At 37.5% G+C, this 17,207-nt stretch overlaps 2 protein-coding genes across 3 annotated transcripts; one reads left to right on the forward strand and one right to left on the reverse strand.

Moving 5' to 3' along the window:
- Window positions 1-74: 74 nt before the first annotated feature.
- Window positions 75-5,781, reverse strand: LOC131770170 (cingulin-like). 2 transcript variants are annotated; one of them, XM_059085884.2, is made up of 6 exons: window positions 3,691-5,781; window positions 2,654-2,841; window positions 1,876-1,960; window positions 1,129-1,275; window positions 515-601; window positions 75-211 (listed from the first exon to the last, which is right to left on the reverse strand). In XM_059085884.2, exons 1-6 carry the CDS (start codon window positions 5,455-5,457, stop codon window positions 206-208), a joined length of 2,280 nt encoding a protein of 759 aa, XP_058941867.2. In that variant the 5' UTR covers window positions 5,458-5,781; the 3' UTR covers window positions 75-205. The 2 variants fall into 2 exon arrangements, with proteins under 2 accessions (XP_058941867.2, XP_066016279.1); XM_066160182.1 differs by having other exon boundaries at window positions 75-601.
- Window positions 5,782-12,657: 6,876 nt separating this feature from the next.
- LOC131770154 (chondroitin sulfate N-acetylgalactosaminyltransferase 1-like) lies at window positions 12,658-14,629 on the forward strand. Its single transcript, XM_059085858.2, has one exon. It carries the CDS (start codon window positions 12,716-12,718, stop codon window positions 14,444-14,446), a length of 1,731 nt encoding a protein of 576 aa, XP_058941841.2. The 5' UTR covers window positions 12,658-12,715; the 3' UTR covers window positions 14,447-14,629.
- The last annotated feature ends 2,578 nt before the right edge of the window (window positions 14,630-17,207 follow it).

The following is a 17,207-nucleotide window of genomic DNA, read 5'->3' on the forward strand; positions in this document are numbered from 1 at the left end:
AAACAGAAGCACATGATGTAGCAAACCACAAAGCTTATATGATTATAATACAACCGATAACATCATAAGGCTATAGTTAAGATGACAAAGAGAGCTGGTATCTAACAAATACGCAAAGATTCTCACAGTTTATTTCGTTTACAATAAGTAATGTTATAAATTTATAGGTCGGTCCATTTGCTTACAGCATACTATTTTCCTTGGACTATTCCTGAAAAACAACAGATAATAGGATCAATCATCAATTATCAACTTTGCTACGGGATGTTACTAAAAACCAGAAACGGCGAACCGGAGTCTGGGACCGAAAGTACAGCGTTAATCTGCACAACAAATCAAAATGGCGGATGATAACACGGAAAAAGGAATCTGAGCATGCGCCCTTCAAACTCGGTCGTTAGAGCCATCAGCATGGAAGATAAATGAAGTTTTTATCTAAGAGTTTTTAGGCTTTGACTTCAAAAACATAGGGTCTTCCGTTCCCGGTTATAATACTTCTCTCTCTTGCTCTTACCTTTTCGCTAATGCTTGTGTCGTACTCCAAGAAGTCAAAACTGGAATCAGTGTAAAGATTTTTGCTCTCATTTTTAAGTGGAGCTCCCTGTTTGATCAAATCAAATAATTCTTTGTCTTCTAAGCATCCAGGCTTAAGAGGACGCCCAACAGATAAATACATCATAAATTTAAAGAGCATGATGAAATAAGTACACATTGAATTCTTGCGGAAGTTTAACTTAGAGAATTCAGGAATCTCAGAAAGTTTGCCAATTTTAAAAGATTTATCGCTTGAAAGGCAAAGTTAACTTTAAAATGACAGGAAAATGTATTGATTCATTGTCAGTAACCTAAAAATTGAGATTCACTGGGCCTATATTTTTTTCCCTGATTATTAAAGGTACATTTTGCATAGCATAACTTGGTCTTCATAAAGGAGTCTTAATTGGGTTTACAGCAAAAGATCAGCTTATAGGCGTAAAAATTGTCAAAATTTAACCGTTAGTCGTAAAAAAGTTAACCATAAGAATTTTCCTCATCTACGATGTGTCATTTTGGAAAAATCCAAATCTTAGACTGTCAGGTGCCTGCTCTTGTGCTACACAAATGAATATGTCAATCAGAATGTTATACCATTTCAATTTTCCCATTCTTGTCCAGTCTTACTCTCTGTTCTTGGGTTGTAGTTTGTTCGAAACTAAACCCCTCATCAAACGTTCCGTCGTCGGATTCAAATGAAATTAAATCGTCATATTCATCTTCTGTTGTGTTCTTAGAATTCTAATGAGTGAAAAAGAACAAATTCTCGGTTTTAACCTTGAATTCCCATCTACAAAGAAATGTGTTATGTGCAATTTTCTATCTGACAAAAGTAAAAGGTTAAAACGTTAAAATGATGAAATTGAATTATTTAGAAAACGTTTCTTAGTATATTTTCTCTTTCTTTGACCTATAATAGTATTTTAAACTGTATAGCGAACATGAAACGTCCCACTTTCCAGTCCCACCGTCACCCCTCCCTCCCCTCCCCCCCCCCCAATCCTACAGAAAGGAAAACGTTCCTCAATGTTCAGTCGGCTTCTTTAGAAAATGAAATCGAGAGAGTTGGGGGAAAGGCCGTAATCTTAATTGAGTTAAGGGGTTTGATTTAAATGTATTATAATCTTTTTAAAAATACTTGATCGTCATTCTTTATCGTTAAACATCTTTTCGAAATTGCTTCTTCTTGGTCCAATTTTTGTCGGTTTCTCACGAGAAAAATCCGAGCCTTTTTACCAAAAAGCTATCCCAAAAGGAAATTAGGGAGGGGTGGTGGTTAGAATGGAACACTCCCATAACGAGGAACATGATGTAGTCTTTTTAGGAATGGATAAAACAAACCTTCAACATGGCATTTTCTGCCCGCAACTTCTTAATTATTTGGGTATGTCGCTTTTTCTTTGACATCAATTCTTTAATGAATATCCTGGATGTGCAAGAGAAATCATAGAGTTAAAATCCAGCGTAAACCAAGACATATTGCAATATTTCTGTTGACTGGATTGTGTACGTAAAGCTTAAAAAAAATGTCAGAGGTCGTTCTTGACAGTCTTGCGTGCGAAGTTACTTCTATCGCTAGGAAATTTGAAGTGCTTCTAATGGGGAAAAAAAGTAGGTCAGCACGAGTGTTTTACATAACAATACAAAATTTACATGGTTTGAGAACGGAAAACCCCGACAACAAATCATTAAAGATTCCATTTGGAACTCAACGCTGCTCACATATGTTATGCTAAAGTTGAGGTGTGGCGCCATAAAAGACGCTAAACATATTTGGACATTCGCGAAATTCTAGCCAAAAACGTAAACTCATTTTTTTATTGACGTCCTCCTCGGCGTTGCCGTCCTGATCGCTTAAGTTCCCTTTGGCTCGACAGTGACGAACAAATAAGTGATGCCTTCAAGTCTAATCAAAGGGGTATGTTTCTGGTCTAAACCAGCGGGAGTACTTTAAGCCACGCCGGCGGCAAATTTCCACTGATTATCTTACGACTATTCTTTCCCCGTCGTGTTCCGTCATTATTTGCCGAAGGTGATGTGGATATTGTAAATCCCAAAACATTTTCTAAGCTACATCTAAAAAAAACACATGATACAGAAATAATTCTGTCAAACTTACTGATTCTCTTGTAACTCATCTTTCAAATCTTCATTTTCGATCCTAAGGAATCCCACACCCACATCCATATCATCTCGGACGATTTCCTTCCACTGATCGAGTTCTCTCTGAAGTTTTTCTATTTCCAACAGGCACAATTCATTTTTTCTCTTTTCGGCCTCAAGATCTTTCTTAAGCAAGGACTTCTCCTGACGAGAGAAAGGTCCGGAAGCCAACGGTATCACGTGGGAGATTTAACCAAATTTTTGGTCGTTGTAGTTATTTGTAAAAATTCCATTTACGAAAAAAGAAGCTAGAGTCCAAACTCCGTAGAAAATATGTATTAAACTTTTTAAATAAACCACAACATCTGGCTGAAATAAAATCTCCGAAACCTCTTAAAATTCCAAACAAAGGCGTAACAAATTACGCGAACAAACAACTGAGTAAAACTCCGTGAAAACAAACTAAAACTACGCGAAAAATGTCCATGACAGTTTTCCAATGTCAAGGTTAAAGTTATCGGACGTGCTCAGCTAATTTGGGAAATCACGCACGCCGCGCGTGAATACAAAAAGAATACAAAGTGGGGAGAGAAAGAGAAAAATCGTAACTTAAAATTTAAAAACGAAAGAGATTTTCTACATTATTGTACGTTTGTTTTTTGTTTGTATTTCGCTAGCTCGTTTGTGATGTACTAACAAAGAATTTTTTGCGTTCAAACAGCTTGCGTCATTAAAAATCTCTAACGCTACCTAAACCAACCTTTTTAAGGCCTTCAGTCAATGAAAACTATCGAGTAGACCAGCGAGTGAAGGCAGTTGCCAACGAAACCGCTGCGGAATGCACGCTTCGCCTCCTTATTTTTCCTGAGCCTGGTAAGGTAGCCCGCCAGTTGGGTCTAAAATACTATTCCTCTTTAGTTCCTATCCTTCCCTCCATTTTCTCCCTTTCATTTCATTCCTGTGATTTTCAAACTTTGGGCATTGCTTTTAAAGCAAACAGTCCTACAGCCCTGGACTCAGATTTACTTTTACAGATTTACAATTTTTTCTTACCTGAAGAAATCGTTTCTGGTAGTCTTCGTCAAATAAATATTCTTCAGTCTCTGTCGTTCTTGCAAGCATTTTCGCTTCTTTGTCTTCAAGTTGATTTTTCGGTCCAATGTAATCATCGTTAGGCAAGTCATTCCCATTTTGTAATTGTTCGCCCCTCTTTTTGTTTAGTTGACGGTTCTTGCTGAATGGCCTCAACTCACCTTTAACTTCTTCCAACTCTTGCATATACTTTTTATTCAAATCTTCCTTCTCTTTCTCCAGCTGATTTATTTTACTGTTTAGTTGATAATTTTTCAGCTCTGCACTGGACAACTGCTCTTTCAGTTCGGTAATTGTTCTTTCCTTTCGCTTCAGTTCCATTACAGATTCGCTCAACTGTTTGTTAAAATAACTCTCTAATTTAACCGTTTCGGAAATCTTTTCTTCCAAACGATTCTGAGCCTCCGTTCTTTCTTCTTTTAGCCTTGCAATTTCCTGCTTAGCTTTTTTCAAAACTGGGTGGAACTGTTCCATTTTGTTTTGAAGTTCACCGACATTATCATACTCCTTCATATTCTCAGAAGATTGACCGCAGCCATCGATTCCTCTACTTCCACAGTCTCCATCAAATTGAAAATTTAACTTCTGCAAATCTTCATATTCTTCAGCGGTGCAATATTTCTTTAAACCTTGTTTCATTTTCCCTAACTCTGCTTGGCTAGCTTCCTTTTCGAATTTTTTTCGCAAGAGTTCATCTTTCAGCAAACGAATATCGTCGTATAATTTCTGCTTCTCTTCCAAAACAGATGCAGTAACCGATCTGAACGTTATCAACTCTTTGTCTTCTTCCAGGAATCGTGACTGCAAGCCTTTGATGATTTTTTCAAAGCCGATAATTTCAGAATCCCTTCTTTCCACAGCGCTCAAGTATTCATGTTTTAACGTGGCTAATTCTTCACCGATGCTTGTGCACTGTTCCTCAAAGCATCGTTTGAAGTCCAGAATGGTGTCTTTGAATTCTTCTCTGATATCCTTAACGATTTTACGAATACTTTTCTCAAGACAGGGGCATGCTATTTCGCCACTGTCAATTACTTGAAGAGCACTTGAAGATTCTTTAGTAAAACCCGATGTCTTACTATCTGAAAATCTCCACTCCGTTATCTCATCTGAAGATGAAACCTTATAAACCTTTTTCGATCGTTTTTTCTCAGCTTTCCGCTTTCTCATTTCATTGCTCTCTTTCATCGGCACTTCGCCTTCCTCACTTTTTGTCTCACTAGTGCGTTTATCGAAACTTTTCTGTAATTCTTCATAGTCTGTTCGTACGTCTTCCAGTAATTTCCGCAAAGTTTCAGTGTCTTTCTTATTAATAGCTAGCTTATCCTTCAGTATTTTGACTTCGTCGCTTACAGCGTCTTCTGGCAAAGAACTGGCCTGAGAGCTTTGATCTTTCATTTCGCTGCGCCGTCCTTCTTTGCAGGTCGAGCTGTCTCGGCTACGTGTGGAGAATTTTCTATCATTGCAACACCTCTCTGGCTCTTTCTCAGCCTCAGCGAGCTCATTCCTTACTGAAATATTAATTTCTCCAATAAAGTCATCGTAGTCATCGCAGTCAGTTGAATGTGCTTGATCAGTTTTAATGTTATCTATATCGATTTCTGGTATATTTTCATTAACAGTAGATTCCCTTATTTTTTGTTTCTCGCTTACATGAACGTTTTCGATTTCTACTTTACCTTCCGCTCTCGGATCGGAGACATTCTCTGAAGTGCACTGCTCAGCCATGTTGGCATTACCAAGCAAAGGACTATTATCTTTCGGCGCGGAAGCCACTTTGTGTTTAAGACTGGCTCTTTAAGTTACAATTAGCGATTGTGAGGTCACTCAGTTGTGAAGTTCTGCACGTTCTGGTTGGTCAGGTATCGCGCATGTTTAATTGATAGCCTTTATTTACCGCGAATTTGATCGCTGGCGCTGTTCTTTCCAAAGCAAAGAATGCAAATGAGTCAAAGTACTCGGAAAATGCGAATTCAATATCAGTTTTGTACTTGTAATTAAGCGTTTCACACCTTAACTCATATCCGATCCATAAATTCCAACATCAGTCTGATTCTGTGCAAAATGTCGTTATATTTGCTCCCGCACTCGGTCCGCTTTTGCAAATTAATTTTTTTAAGTTGCATTTTGCGACACTTTTTTGCATGTAAAGGAGTCAAAGATTTGTCGAGTTGCGAATACATTTTCCGTTTTTTACTTGTTCACAAGCACTACATGCCTTACTATGTATCCCGGCAACAAGTTCTAAGTTTTGCTATTGTACAATACCAGTTTCCCGAGTTTTCATCCCGAACTCGTCCCCGTTTTGTGTGTCCATTACACACAAATTCTCGTGTTTTGATATGTGTCGAATTGGTCATCAGTCCGCAAAAAAAGATCATTTCTATCTCTGACTTCTCGAACGTATAGCTTCAGTGCGTATCGCAGCAGCGTAAAAAGGGCAATGGTATGGTGATACAACCTTTATCTATATGAATGAGTGTCGCCATTTTGGAGGGTGAAAAAAAAATGAAGACGAGTTCACTCATTACATGACATGCGCGAACCGATCAAATATGTCCCACTTCAAACGATAAATAGAGAATAATAGATGGGCGAGCGTGGATATGGAATTTCTCTTCGAGTGATTCACTCGATAGCTCACGAGTGAGCGGAAACGAACGAGTGAGATGTGGAGTTGAACACGAGAAGAGAAATTCCATATCTACAAGCAACCATGTATTATTTTCTTTATCATATAGACACAATAGCCCTTTACTGACAGGAAAAGTCAACTTATTAATGAATGAAAATAGAAGGATCGACAATCCCCGAGTAATAATCGTAAAGTGCGTTGGCGCTAAGGCTCAAGATGAAAAAATGCGTTGAAACACTATGAAAACAAACAATGGGCGTAATTTTCCATACACAAAATTCTCAGTTATTGACTTGGTCCTTACCGACAGAGGAAATCTTTCAGGTACACGGCCAGAATCGGCCTGTAGCAAATCTTCCAGTTGTCGATTTTCGCTCTCAGCCTCGAGAAATGATATTACCAAAGCCACCGACAACGTAACTTTCGGTTTTTCTATCCGTATTTTGGTTTTCTTCAACTTATAGGAAAGTTTGAACGTCACTGACTGTAAGCGATACGGATTTTTTAAGTGTTTTAGTAGTCGTAATCCGAAACATTTCGACAAACGACCTTGGATTGAGAATAGTGAAGGCTTCGCCGTTCATTCATCAACCTGATCGAGTGGCGCGAAAGGCAAGTGACGTGTCAGCAGCTAATTGGAGATAACAAACACACGTGAAAAATACGATATTTTTTCACGCGTGTTGTTACGGCCTTTCTCAGGGCTGGAAATCCTTGTATAACACCGTAGTTTATATGATAAAAGTAGGGGTCAAAGATTGCACTTGCGCCCTCCCTTCAGAGTCTCGCTTTCTTTGATCACTCTTTAGGCGTGGGGTTGGGAAGAAATCGACTTGCGCATAGTAGCTCATGCTTTTTGATATCCTTCTCTCTCCGGAGCAATTAATATCCATTTTCTCTTTACAATATCAATACAATACGCACCAAAGAGTTTTACAAATAAGTAAGCATATCGGCTTATTCTCTTAACTATTTGACTATTGAGGTGCATGAGTGTTCTGGAGCTTGAAGGGCAAAGTACGATTCACATCCTAGGAACTCAAGAGTCACACTGAGATCTCAGCCTGTTCCGGGAGTAGAAAAAAAAAGTGAAGGATCAATTATTTAACTCGAACCTCTCTGATATGCCCCGTCTATTTCAATTCCCCACCTCCTCTTAATTAAGCAACCAACTCTATCCAACGATATATCGACTTAAATCTTTCAGTCACCACACACCCTTTGATTCCATTGTCAATTTAACTGCTTTAGTCAGCCATGCTTCCCACTAGCTTTGCCGAATCTCTCATTAATTTATGCACAATTTTCGCAACTTGGCACACGAAGGTCAAGTCGTTTGTTTTCTTAGGCTTAAGACTGAGCGACGATTTTGAATTTATTTTTTCTGTTTCCACGTGCGTTAGTGATTTCAGGCCTGGCGTTGCGCGTGACTAGAAATCCTCCTCCTAACCTGTCTTTAGGTTATGGATCTTAGGGGAAAAAAATAGGTCCGTAATTAAGAGCGAGTACAGACCTCGAGCTCAGTAGCTAAAAATGATCTTTCCTAATTAAGACTTTCCCGAGCTAGTTTTAAATAATTTAAGATGACTGAGTTTATAACTATGATAGCTATGATATGAGATATGATATTATGATGGAGCAAATATACGTAGTTGCAAATACTGTGTCAAAACAAGTTTACCATGTTTTCCCTACATGTTGGAAAATTTGTTTTGCAATAGTTTTTCAAGCGGCGTGTTTCTAAAATGCCACAGGAATAATATTTGTGATATTGATAGCCGCGGTGATCGTCTGTGAATCGAAAGATGTCATTAATATATTGGTCGGTATTTAACTGTGGATAGTTGGTCACAGGAAATGAGGTGGCAACGGAGACAAAAGCTCTCAAATATCTGGCAGTGCTAACATCCTCTTTTTAGTGCGTCACGAGTGTTTTCGCAGAGTGTATTTGTGAAACAGAGGGACCAAATTTTCTTATCTTCTTTTCACGGGTAAATTTTTTTTATATTTCTTTTGGGCGCTGTGGAGGATTTTAAGTCGATCAAAATTAATTCTTCGCTTGATTGTTCGTTTAGTGAATTTTTTTTGTTGTTTAATTGTTTCTTTCAATCTCTCCAATCAACCATTTGGTTCTTAAATAATGAATACTCAATTATGATCTGTTATTCAGCGAATAGGTCTACACTGAAGCAGATTTTCAAGCTTCGTCACCCCTTCGGGAGGTTTTTAATCACCGGATTCGTTATTCCCTTCACACATCAATAAACGAGTCTGTAAGAAAAACATTCTGGTTTTGCCGCGATTTCGGAGATTTTGCCATACTTAGTTTTCGAATACACTAAAATTTGGTTATTTGTAGTGCAAACGATTTTATCTCAAATCTTAACGTTTTTTATTTTTCTTCTTCGTTTTTGTGCCTTTCCCTAACTCAAAGGAATAATCTGCTTCTAGATATAGATACCGATTGAAAATATCTTTTCTATCGTTTGAGGGGCTTGAAGACTTTACTCTATTGCGATCTATTATTAATGGTTTCTTTAAGGAAGAGTCCAAATAGTTCGTTGCTCTTACTCCATTCCATGAGGTTCAGAACGCCGCGACTTTTTCAGATTAAAAAATTTGATCATATCACAACTCTTATCGACCTTCATCGGCCTAGTGTGACATTCAGTTTAAATTGTCTCTTTTTGTTTAAGTCTTTCAACAACGTAAGTTCACTCTACAAGAAAGATCTTCTGTCCAAGTTATGCTCTCCGCTCTTAGAAACAATCTTCTGTGCGTTCCAAAAGTCATCTGCTCTACATTTGGGGATCCAGCAGGCCTTCATCTTTGCTACTCCTGTTTTTTGCAACTCGCTGTATCATAGATCCGAATTTGTAGCAGCCTCGCCGTTTAATAAAAATAACTTAAAACATTTATATCTAGGAAAACTCTCAGGTAATGAATATCACTGAATATAAAGCGCCTTTGAGAATGTCTTTTTGTATTAGTGCTACGTAAATTCTGTATCAGATATCGAACCAAGACAGTTGTTGTTGCCTGTGGATCCATTTTAAACTATTCTAGGACGACATTCGAACTGAAAAATCAGTTCGCCTGGGAATGCCACCGGATTTATAGATGTGTGTGAACAGTTGAGCCTCCTGATCATCCCCCTTTTGGTGTAAACATCTATGAATCCCAGTACCTTAAAAGTAATAAATGCTGTAAGAATTTTAAAATATTTAATTTCTTTATAGTATCAGTGCTACGTAAATTTTGTATTACACGTCGAACCAAAGCAGTTGTTGTTACCTGTGGATCCATTCTAAACTATTTTGGGACAACAGTCAAGCTGAAAATCACGTCACCGGGGAATGTCAACGGATTTGTAGGTGTGCGAAAACAGTTGAGATTCCTAATCATTCCCCTCTAATGTAAACATTTGAATCCCAGTACCTTAAAAGCAATAAATGCGGTAAGAATTTTAAAATCCATGAAAATCTCTTTTGGCGTAGACTTTGGCTTTGCATCCGATTACTTCAAAGGTTACGGAACGATTCTTCGCTGCCTTGTCTGTGCTTTTGCTCAGAGTGTTCTACCCCTCACGTCATGGGGTAAGCTTCACTACACTCAGGCAGAGACACCAGCTACAAAAACCTTTCCCAGCTTTTTGGGTGGTTCGATATCCTGCACTATCGTGTTCGGTGGCCTGTAGGAAAAATACGAACACTCTCGAGCTCTTGGAAGAATGTCACGAGTTTACTTCATCACAATTCGAACGAAGACAAGGACGGTTTTTTGTGGAATTTGCATCCGCTCTAAATTACTAGGGACTAAGCACGAACCGAAAAGTTTGGTAAATCACTAGTTCACCATGGAATGTCGCCGGATTTACCATGGTCTGCGAGCAGCGCCTCATTATAAGTTCTTAGGCGCGAGTGTTTCCTAAACGGCGGGAAAATACGAGGCCTTGAGGAACACGAGGGATGTGCAAGGGGTCTCGCTGTGTGAAAACAGTTTGGAATCCTAATGCCCCTTTGTAAACTACTATGAATCTGGAAACACTAGAAACAACAAATGTGCTATCATTTAAGATTCCGAGATTTTGGAGTTTCCTGTAATCGAGATATAGACAAGGCGAGGCGATGGGTCTGTAGGGACTTAAAGCCCCCTTTTCCTATTTGAGTATTCATTGTAGTTCTCATTTTTCTTTTTAACATCTTTATCCTTTCCTCGTACGTGATGCTTTTTCAAGGTTGTATTGATGCTTTGTTAGTATAGACAGACTGAAATGTCACTTTCATATTTAGGCTACCTTTTACTGAATTCTCTGGATCTCCACGGCGCACCGGAAACCAAAATTTTATTTTTAACTTTTATTATCATAATTTTGTTTTTTAACGAGATAATTTCATAATTGATCTGGTGTTTTGGTGCAGTATGTGAGATTCTAGCTCAATTTGTTTCCCAAGCAATTCTAATGATAAAAAATAATGCTTTTAATGATCAAAACAATTATAACTGCCCCTAATCACCAACTGAAATAACAACGTCTGCAGATCAAAATGGAGGGGTAACAGTGCATTAATGAGGCGTACGAGACATTGAAACCTGCATGTGAAAAGAAAAAACATCCTGGGTTTCATTCAGCTAAGAAAAACAAAGAAATAAAATATTTGGTCCTTCAAGGAAAGCCTTCAAAAAAGCACAATACAATCAAATTCTATTTTTGAGAGCAGGAAAATCATTTCATCAACTTTCAAAACTTGGACTTTGCTCGCACAGTTTCAAATAAGCGTGCCAAGTCAGAGTGGCAAAAATATTGGCCAGGTTTCTTTCCGGACCTTTCAAAAACGTAAAAAAGGCATTGATAAAAGAAATAAGAATGTTGTTACAGGCCACTCATCTTGACCGAAAAACCTTGATCAAGAGAGTATTTGTTTCTTTTCGACCTCTTTCGAAATAAAATCCTGAAACCCGTCTCAGGTTTTAGTATCTTTATAAGCTCTCTTCAAGACCTACGTTTGCTGTGTTCCGAGAATCCATTCCTCTTCAAACCGAAAGAAAGTTTTTCTTTGTAAATGGGGATGCACGAATTAATACAAACAATGTGAACGACTACAAGTATTGATTTCCAGTGTCTTTGAAAGAAAATGTGAGTGGGTAAGGTAATTCGTGCATGTTGCCTGCCTTCTCGGTGTCATATATTTAAATACTTTTTAAAAATGATCATAAAACATGTAAAAACCTCTTCTGACTGACAGAAGTGTCTTGCACTATTAACCCTGCTTTATCTCAATCGTGTTGTAAGATAATAATGAACAAAAACAAATCTCAAGAATTAGGTGATGAATTTCCGTTACACCCATCAAAATAACTGCGAAAATAAAGTCATGATTCCAAGCTGAATTTCATTAAATGTCGTTATTAAGGGTGATTATGGCAGTTGTTGATTTATATTGTTAAAAATGTACGGCCTGTTTTTCCTAATTCCTTCAATTACACCATAACTTTTCCTTGTTTTGGCGGCGTGTTTCTGAAACACCACGAAGACAATACTGGTGGTATTAATGAGAGCGGCAATCGTCTAAGAATGAGGCTATCAATGGCATATTGAACAGTATTTTTCTCTTAAAGATTCGTTAAGGAAGTGTGATAGTGGAGGAGAACCCTTAAGTTCTCGCCAACGCAATCAACTCTTTGTATTTTATCACGGTGTTCCTACAGTGTTTCACCGAAACAGAGGAACTCATCATATTCCTTTTTGTATTGTTTTTATCCCCTTTGTCTCAAGAATAAATGCTGCAAAAATCAGTAAGGTTCTACCCAATTTCACCGCTAAACTCATTTACCGAGCAACTCGAATGAATACAAATATGTGATGATAACAAGTACGTCAAATAAATTTTAAAAAAAACAACTTATTTCCCTTATTTGAGATTGTTTACCAGCCATAATGTTTTAATTAAAATTCCAGATATTGTTTTCATCAAATGCAGCAACAATAGTATAGTTTTATGCTTAAACCTCCTAACATTTGCAATTGAAAATGGTTTATCTTGTTCCGCCAAAAGACACAAAAAGCAATTCCCTAAACGATTCAAATTTGACAGTAGTTAAAAGTCAATTGAATTCGTTTACAAAGGCAACTCGGAATCTTGCGGCGACAACCTACGCTATAGTGACTAGAACGTTGCTACTCAACAATATTTCTTCAACTCGTAAGTTACGAACTTTAAACACTAAAACACGTTCGCGTGGTTCTTCAACTACACAGTTAAACATTGCGTTACATGTCACGCTGTGCTATTCAAACATGTGGCAATAGAAAACACAGCTGACTTGTATTTGCGTTGACTGGTCTTTCAAATGTTGGATGACGATCACTTAGCGGAAAAGCCAACAATATATAATTTATATGTCGCTCAAAACACAGTAAACCTTGATATTCAGGAGCTCTGGAGAACAAGCAAGAGGCGCTTAAAATATGCCATGCCAAGGATTTCGACTGTCGTTGTTTTCCGAGCGACTTTTGCGTTGGTTTTGTTCATTTTGATGGGACAGATTTTATTGTTTGCACTGACACGCTGTAAAGGACTAGGAGATGACGAGCTCAACTCGAAAAATCATGAACGGCAAGCTGAAATTCCCACGGAAAAATTGTCTTCGTTGATGGAAAAAATTCGACTCCTGAATCTCGATGTTGAAAATCTGAAACAGGAGAATAATGCCTTAAGTGGTGTCATTCGCGATCTAACCGCACGTAACAAGGACATCTCGAAGCGTTTAAAGCGGCTTAAAAACGCGGAGAAATTCACCATCGCTCAAGAACTCAGCCGAGAAAAAAGCCGAAAGGCGAAAGGAGAATTTTTGAAAGGTCAACCTTTAAGAACTGAATTTGAGGTCGTTCCGTTCGACGGCGTAGCGTACAATGCGATTTATCAGATTTATCACGGTCTCTCGGGTAATCCTGCCGAAAGACCGCATGGACACAAAGGAAAAGATTACCTAGAGGTTATGAAGTTTGCCGTTGATGCTCTTAAAAACTACGAGGGCAGGAACATGGAAATCACGGCGAGAGATCTTGTGGATGGAGTAATGCGCGTCGATCGGATCATTGGTTCACAGTACGATTTTTATTTCAGATCAACAAACAACAAAGTTTTTCACCGAGTCAAAATTGAACGCCCATTTGGTCCTCTGAACCTCGCAGGTAGCATTGAGACAGTCGACACAAACAACGAGCTTATAAACTTGATTCTGCCGCTATCGGGTAGGCTGGATAAATTTAAAGCCTTCCTGGACAATTTTGTCGACGTTTGTGTGAGATGGGACAGATCGGTTTTTCTCACTGTTGTTTTCTTTGGCCAGGCCGGTAAGGAAGAATTGGAAACCATGATGGCAAACGTCTCCAAGGCAGAGAATTTCACAGACTATAAACTCATATTTTCGAATGAGACATTTTCCAGAGGCTATGGTCTCCAACAGGGTGCTACTTCCTGGGAGAAGGGCAATGTCCTCATGTTCTTTTGTGATGTCGATGTGTTATTTACATCTCAATTTTTAGATCGCTGTAGATTTTACTCTACCCCTGGGGTGAAACTCTACTACCCAGTTGTATTTAGTCTCTACAACCCCACCATAGTATATGGAGGATCACCGCCTCCAAACCAGAACCAATTTCGCATAAATCGTGACACTGGTTACTGGAGAGATTTTGGTTATGGAATGACTTGCCAGTACAGAAATGACTTCATAAAAATTGGTGGTTTTGATCTTTCAATCAAAGGATGGGGAATGGAAGATGTGAAGTTATATCGAAGCTACCTTGCCAGTGACTTGGTTGTTATTCGGGCCGCAGACAGAGGAATCTTTCATACATGGCATCCAAAGTACTGCAGTCGAAATCTAACTCAGTCACAGTTTTTATCCTGTATTAAGAGCAAAGTGAAGTCAGAAGCTTCTCACTCACAACTTGGTCTTCTAGCTTTTGGTGGGAAAATTTTTGATGAAAAAGAAACTAACTGGATTGAACAGCTTAAGGCTTCAAAGAAAAATAAAATTACTGAGGGAAAAAAGTCAGCAACCACCTCTCAATGAGAACCTTTATCTAAAAACTAAACAATGTGTAAATGCACCAATGAAATCAAAGAAATGATGGGAAATCCTTGCAATTGTTGATGTACAGGTAAATAATGCAAACACATGCTGTATTTAAAAGTCTCCCTGCACAAAGATGTGTACAGATAACAGTGGTGTAAATAAAGTGAATTTTTCCAGGTCTTAGTTCACAAAAATGATACTTTTATTTAACATATCATCAGAGTTTTGTACTGCTTAAAATCTGAGTAATATTGAAGTGAAACATAACCAAACAATATACCTAGTGTGGTTGGAGAAGGAAAGTCAGAGGAAATAGAGAAAACTCTTAAAGCCCTGAAATTCACAGCAAAAATTAGCAATTCTGAGTCTCCACATTTGAAATTATTTTATGGATAATGCACTCCAAGCTACATAATCTTTAAGGTAATTTCCACCTTTGAGGCTTGTGTTTTAGCCTATGTGATGTCACTCTTTTTTTTTTTTTTGCCCTGAGGTAGGAATTCTGGAGCAAGTCCAGTTTAGTCTAGAGGTGCACAGGCGGATTGATCTTTTTATTGAGAATTGTTTCAGGAAGTGATTATCACAAGAGGATTTTGAGGATAATAATCCTGTGTTCATTTAGGAGCTAAGATTTTGTCATGAACAGTTATGAGATCTTTCTCTGATGATGACTTCAATAAGTAACAAACCGGTTTGTGGTTTAAGGTATTTAATATGAATGAAAGGGTCTTGAGTAAACTTTGTACTAGAATAGAGTTGTACAATTATTTATTGCTGTTGTAAAGGAAGTGTCTGTGAGAGCTCCAATTTTCCTGTACAGGAAACACTTTGAAGAGGAGACAACTTAAAAAAGACAATATAGAACCAAGCATATGAAAGAAAAACATAATTTGATTAGGATTAAAATCATTGGCTGTAAATTAAAAATTTAAGTGTTCTGGGGAAAAATGAGTTAATACAATTATTTTAATACTTAACACTATAAGAAACTGTATCAATGCAAAATTTCTAGAAAGGGGCAATGGATAAGAGTCAAGAACCCCCTGAATTAAGGGAAACTTAAGTCCCTGATTTGACATTGCTGTCAAGGTCTTTTTCATTTCCAAAATTAAAATTTACAAATGCCAGCTGTTTTGCACATTGGAGATCATTAGGTCAGACACAGAAGAGTTAAACTCTGATTACAAAGGCTTTCTATCAACTGTGGTCAAATTAAAACTCCATTTAATTTAGCCACTTTTGGGGGGATTGTTTACCTATGGTTGTGGATTGATTGCTGCCACAAAGACATCTCCTTTGGTGCAATCAAGTTCAAACTTAACTATGTACATTTTTAAACACTTAAAATGATTAATTATTAAGAATGGTGTTAAAACAATAGTTCAGCTGCAATAATTTTCTTAACTTTGTTCACATAACATGAAAAATTACATTTCAACATATTATTGAGAGCATGGATTATTTCATGACCTGTGCCTTTCATTTCACTTCACCTTTTAGGATTGGAATTGAAGATTTAGCCACTGTAATAGAAGATGGTAACAAATTGTGGGAAAAGTGAATTATTCATATGTTACACCTAAATAAAAAGATCAAACATACAAGTATAACTGAGACATTGAAAACGTTTTATTATAATGGGCAATCTCTTAATTCAAATACTCTTAGATTTGATTAATAATTAAAAACCACTTTGTGAAAATGCTATGGGTTTGCAAAATGAAGAGTGTTTTCCAAGACTGAGTTTTCTGAGATTTTATGCTTCACCACAGCTCACTTTAAGAAAAAAATAATAAAATAGATACCATAGTTCAAAGAGCTAGGTTTTGAAAAGCATTATTCTGACATCTTCAATAAGTGATAATTTTTTTTCAAGTTCTACAAGTATATATTGTGGGAACTGTTTTTGTCGGTCAATTGCAGCTCTGAAAGGTACAGGCACAGAAGATCTGACTGTTGTAAATTATACACTGTCAAATGAAGTTTTAATCAACCCTTTCCGAGTAAACTTTTATTTGATGGAATGGTGATTGATGAATCCATCTAAAGATCTCACTTTTTTATTATTCTTATTGTCACCATTAATTCCAATTGCCTTGAAGAATGTTATTACCTACTGAATATGTAACTTTTGTTGACTACAAGCAATTCAGGGAACCATGTCACCATTTCTATTTCCTTTATATTGAGCTTCAACAATGGTATGATCTGAAGTTTTCTGTAAATATATAACGGCACAGGTAATAGAGACACTTGAATGCTAAGAGAAACTTAAATCAAGAACAAAACAAAACAGTGCTGAAACATATCATTTAAAGCAAGCTTTTGAACCTTTGCCAGACCCCATCTGCTCAGCTTCTCTCAAACTAGCACTGACAGTGAATGGGTGATTCATCCTATGTTGTGCCAAATTGTTTTAATGTTTAGACAAGAAGCAAGAGCAGACTCATTTTTGCCATTGATTGTTGGTAATTAAACTATCATTGAGCTAGTTATATGCTCTGTATTAAAAGATTTTATTGACCACTTGCACATTCAGTGGTATTATGACTAATAATTTCTCCCTTGTAATGACATTATTTCACTCTTTACTTCACACTTCAAGGGATGCATCTGACTATTGAATTTCAGACAGAACACAACATCACCAAGAAGTGTGTAATTGACCCACTTAATTTGATCAGGTCATGACAACAATACATTTTATCATCCTGAATGGAAACCCAGCACATGTAGAGGCCCAAGGCAATCCTTCCCT

This window comes from Pocillopora verrucosa, chromosome 13 (genome assembly GCF_036669915.1).
Source record: "Pocillopora verrucosa isolate sample1 chromosome 13, ASM3666991v2, whole genome shotgun sequence".
NCBI lineage: Eukaryota > Metazoa > Cnidaria > Anthozoa > Scleractinia > Pocilloporidae > Pocillopora > Pocillopora verrucosa.

What these genes read in the sequence shown, in the direction of transcription:
- LOC131770170 (XM_066160182.1), bottom strand. Translation starts at nt 5,457, where the DNA reads ATGGCTGAGCAGTGCACTTCAGAGAATGTCTCCGATCCGAGAGCGGAA. An exon ending in ACCAGAAACGATTTCTTCAG is followed by an intron (nt 2,842 to 3,690) that starts GTAAGAAAAAAT and finishes TTCTCTCGTCAG; the next exon opens with GAGAAGTCCTTGCTTAAGAA. An exon ending in AGAATGGGAAAATTGAAATG is followed by an intron (nt 602 to 1,128) that starts GTATAACATTCT and finishes TTGATCAAACAG; the next exon opens with GGAGCTCCACTTAAAAATGA.
- LOC131770154 (XM_059085858.2), top strand. Translation starts at nt 12,716, where the DNA reads ATGTTGGATGACGATCACTTAGCGGAAAAGCCAACAATATATAATTTA.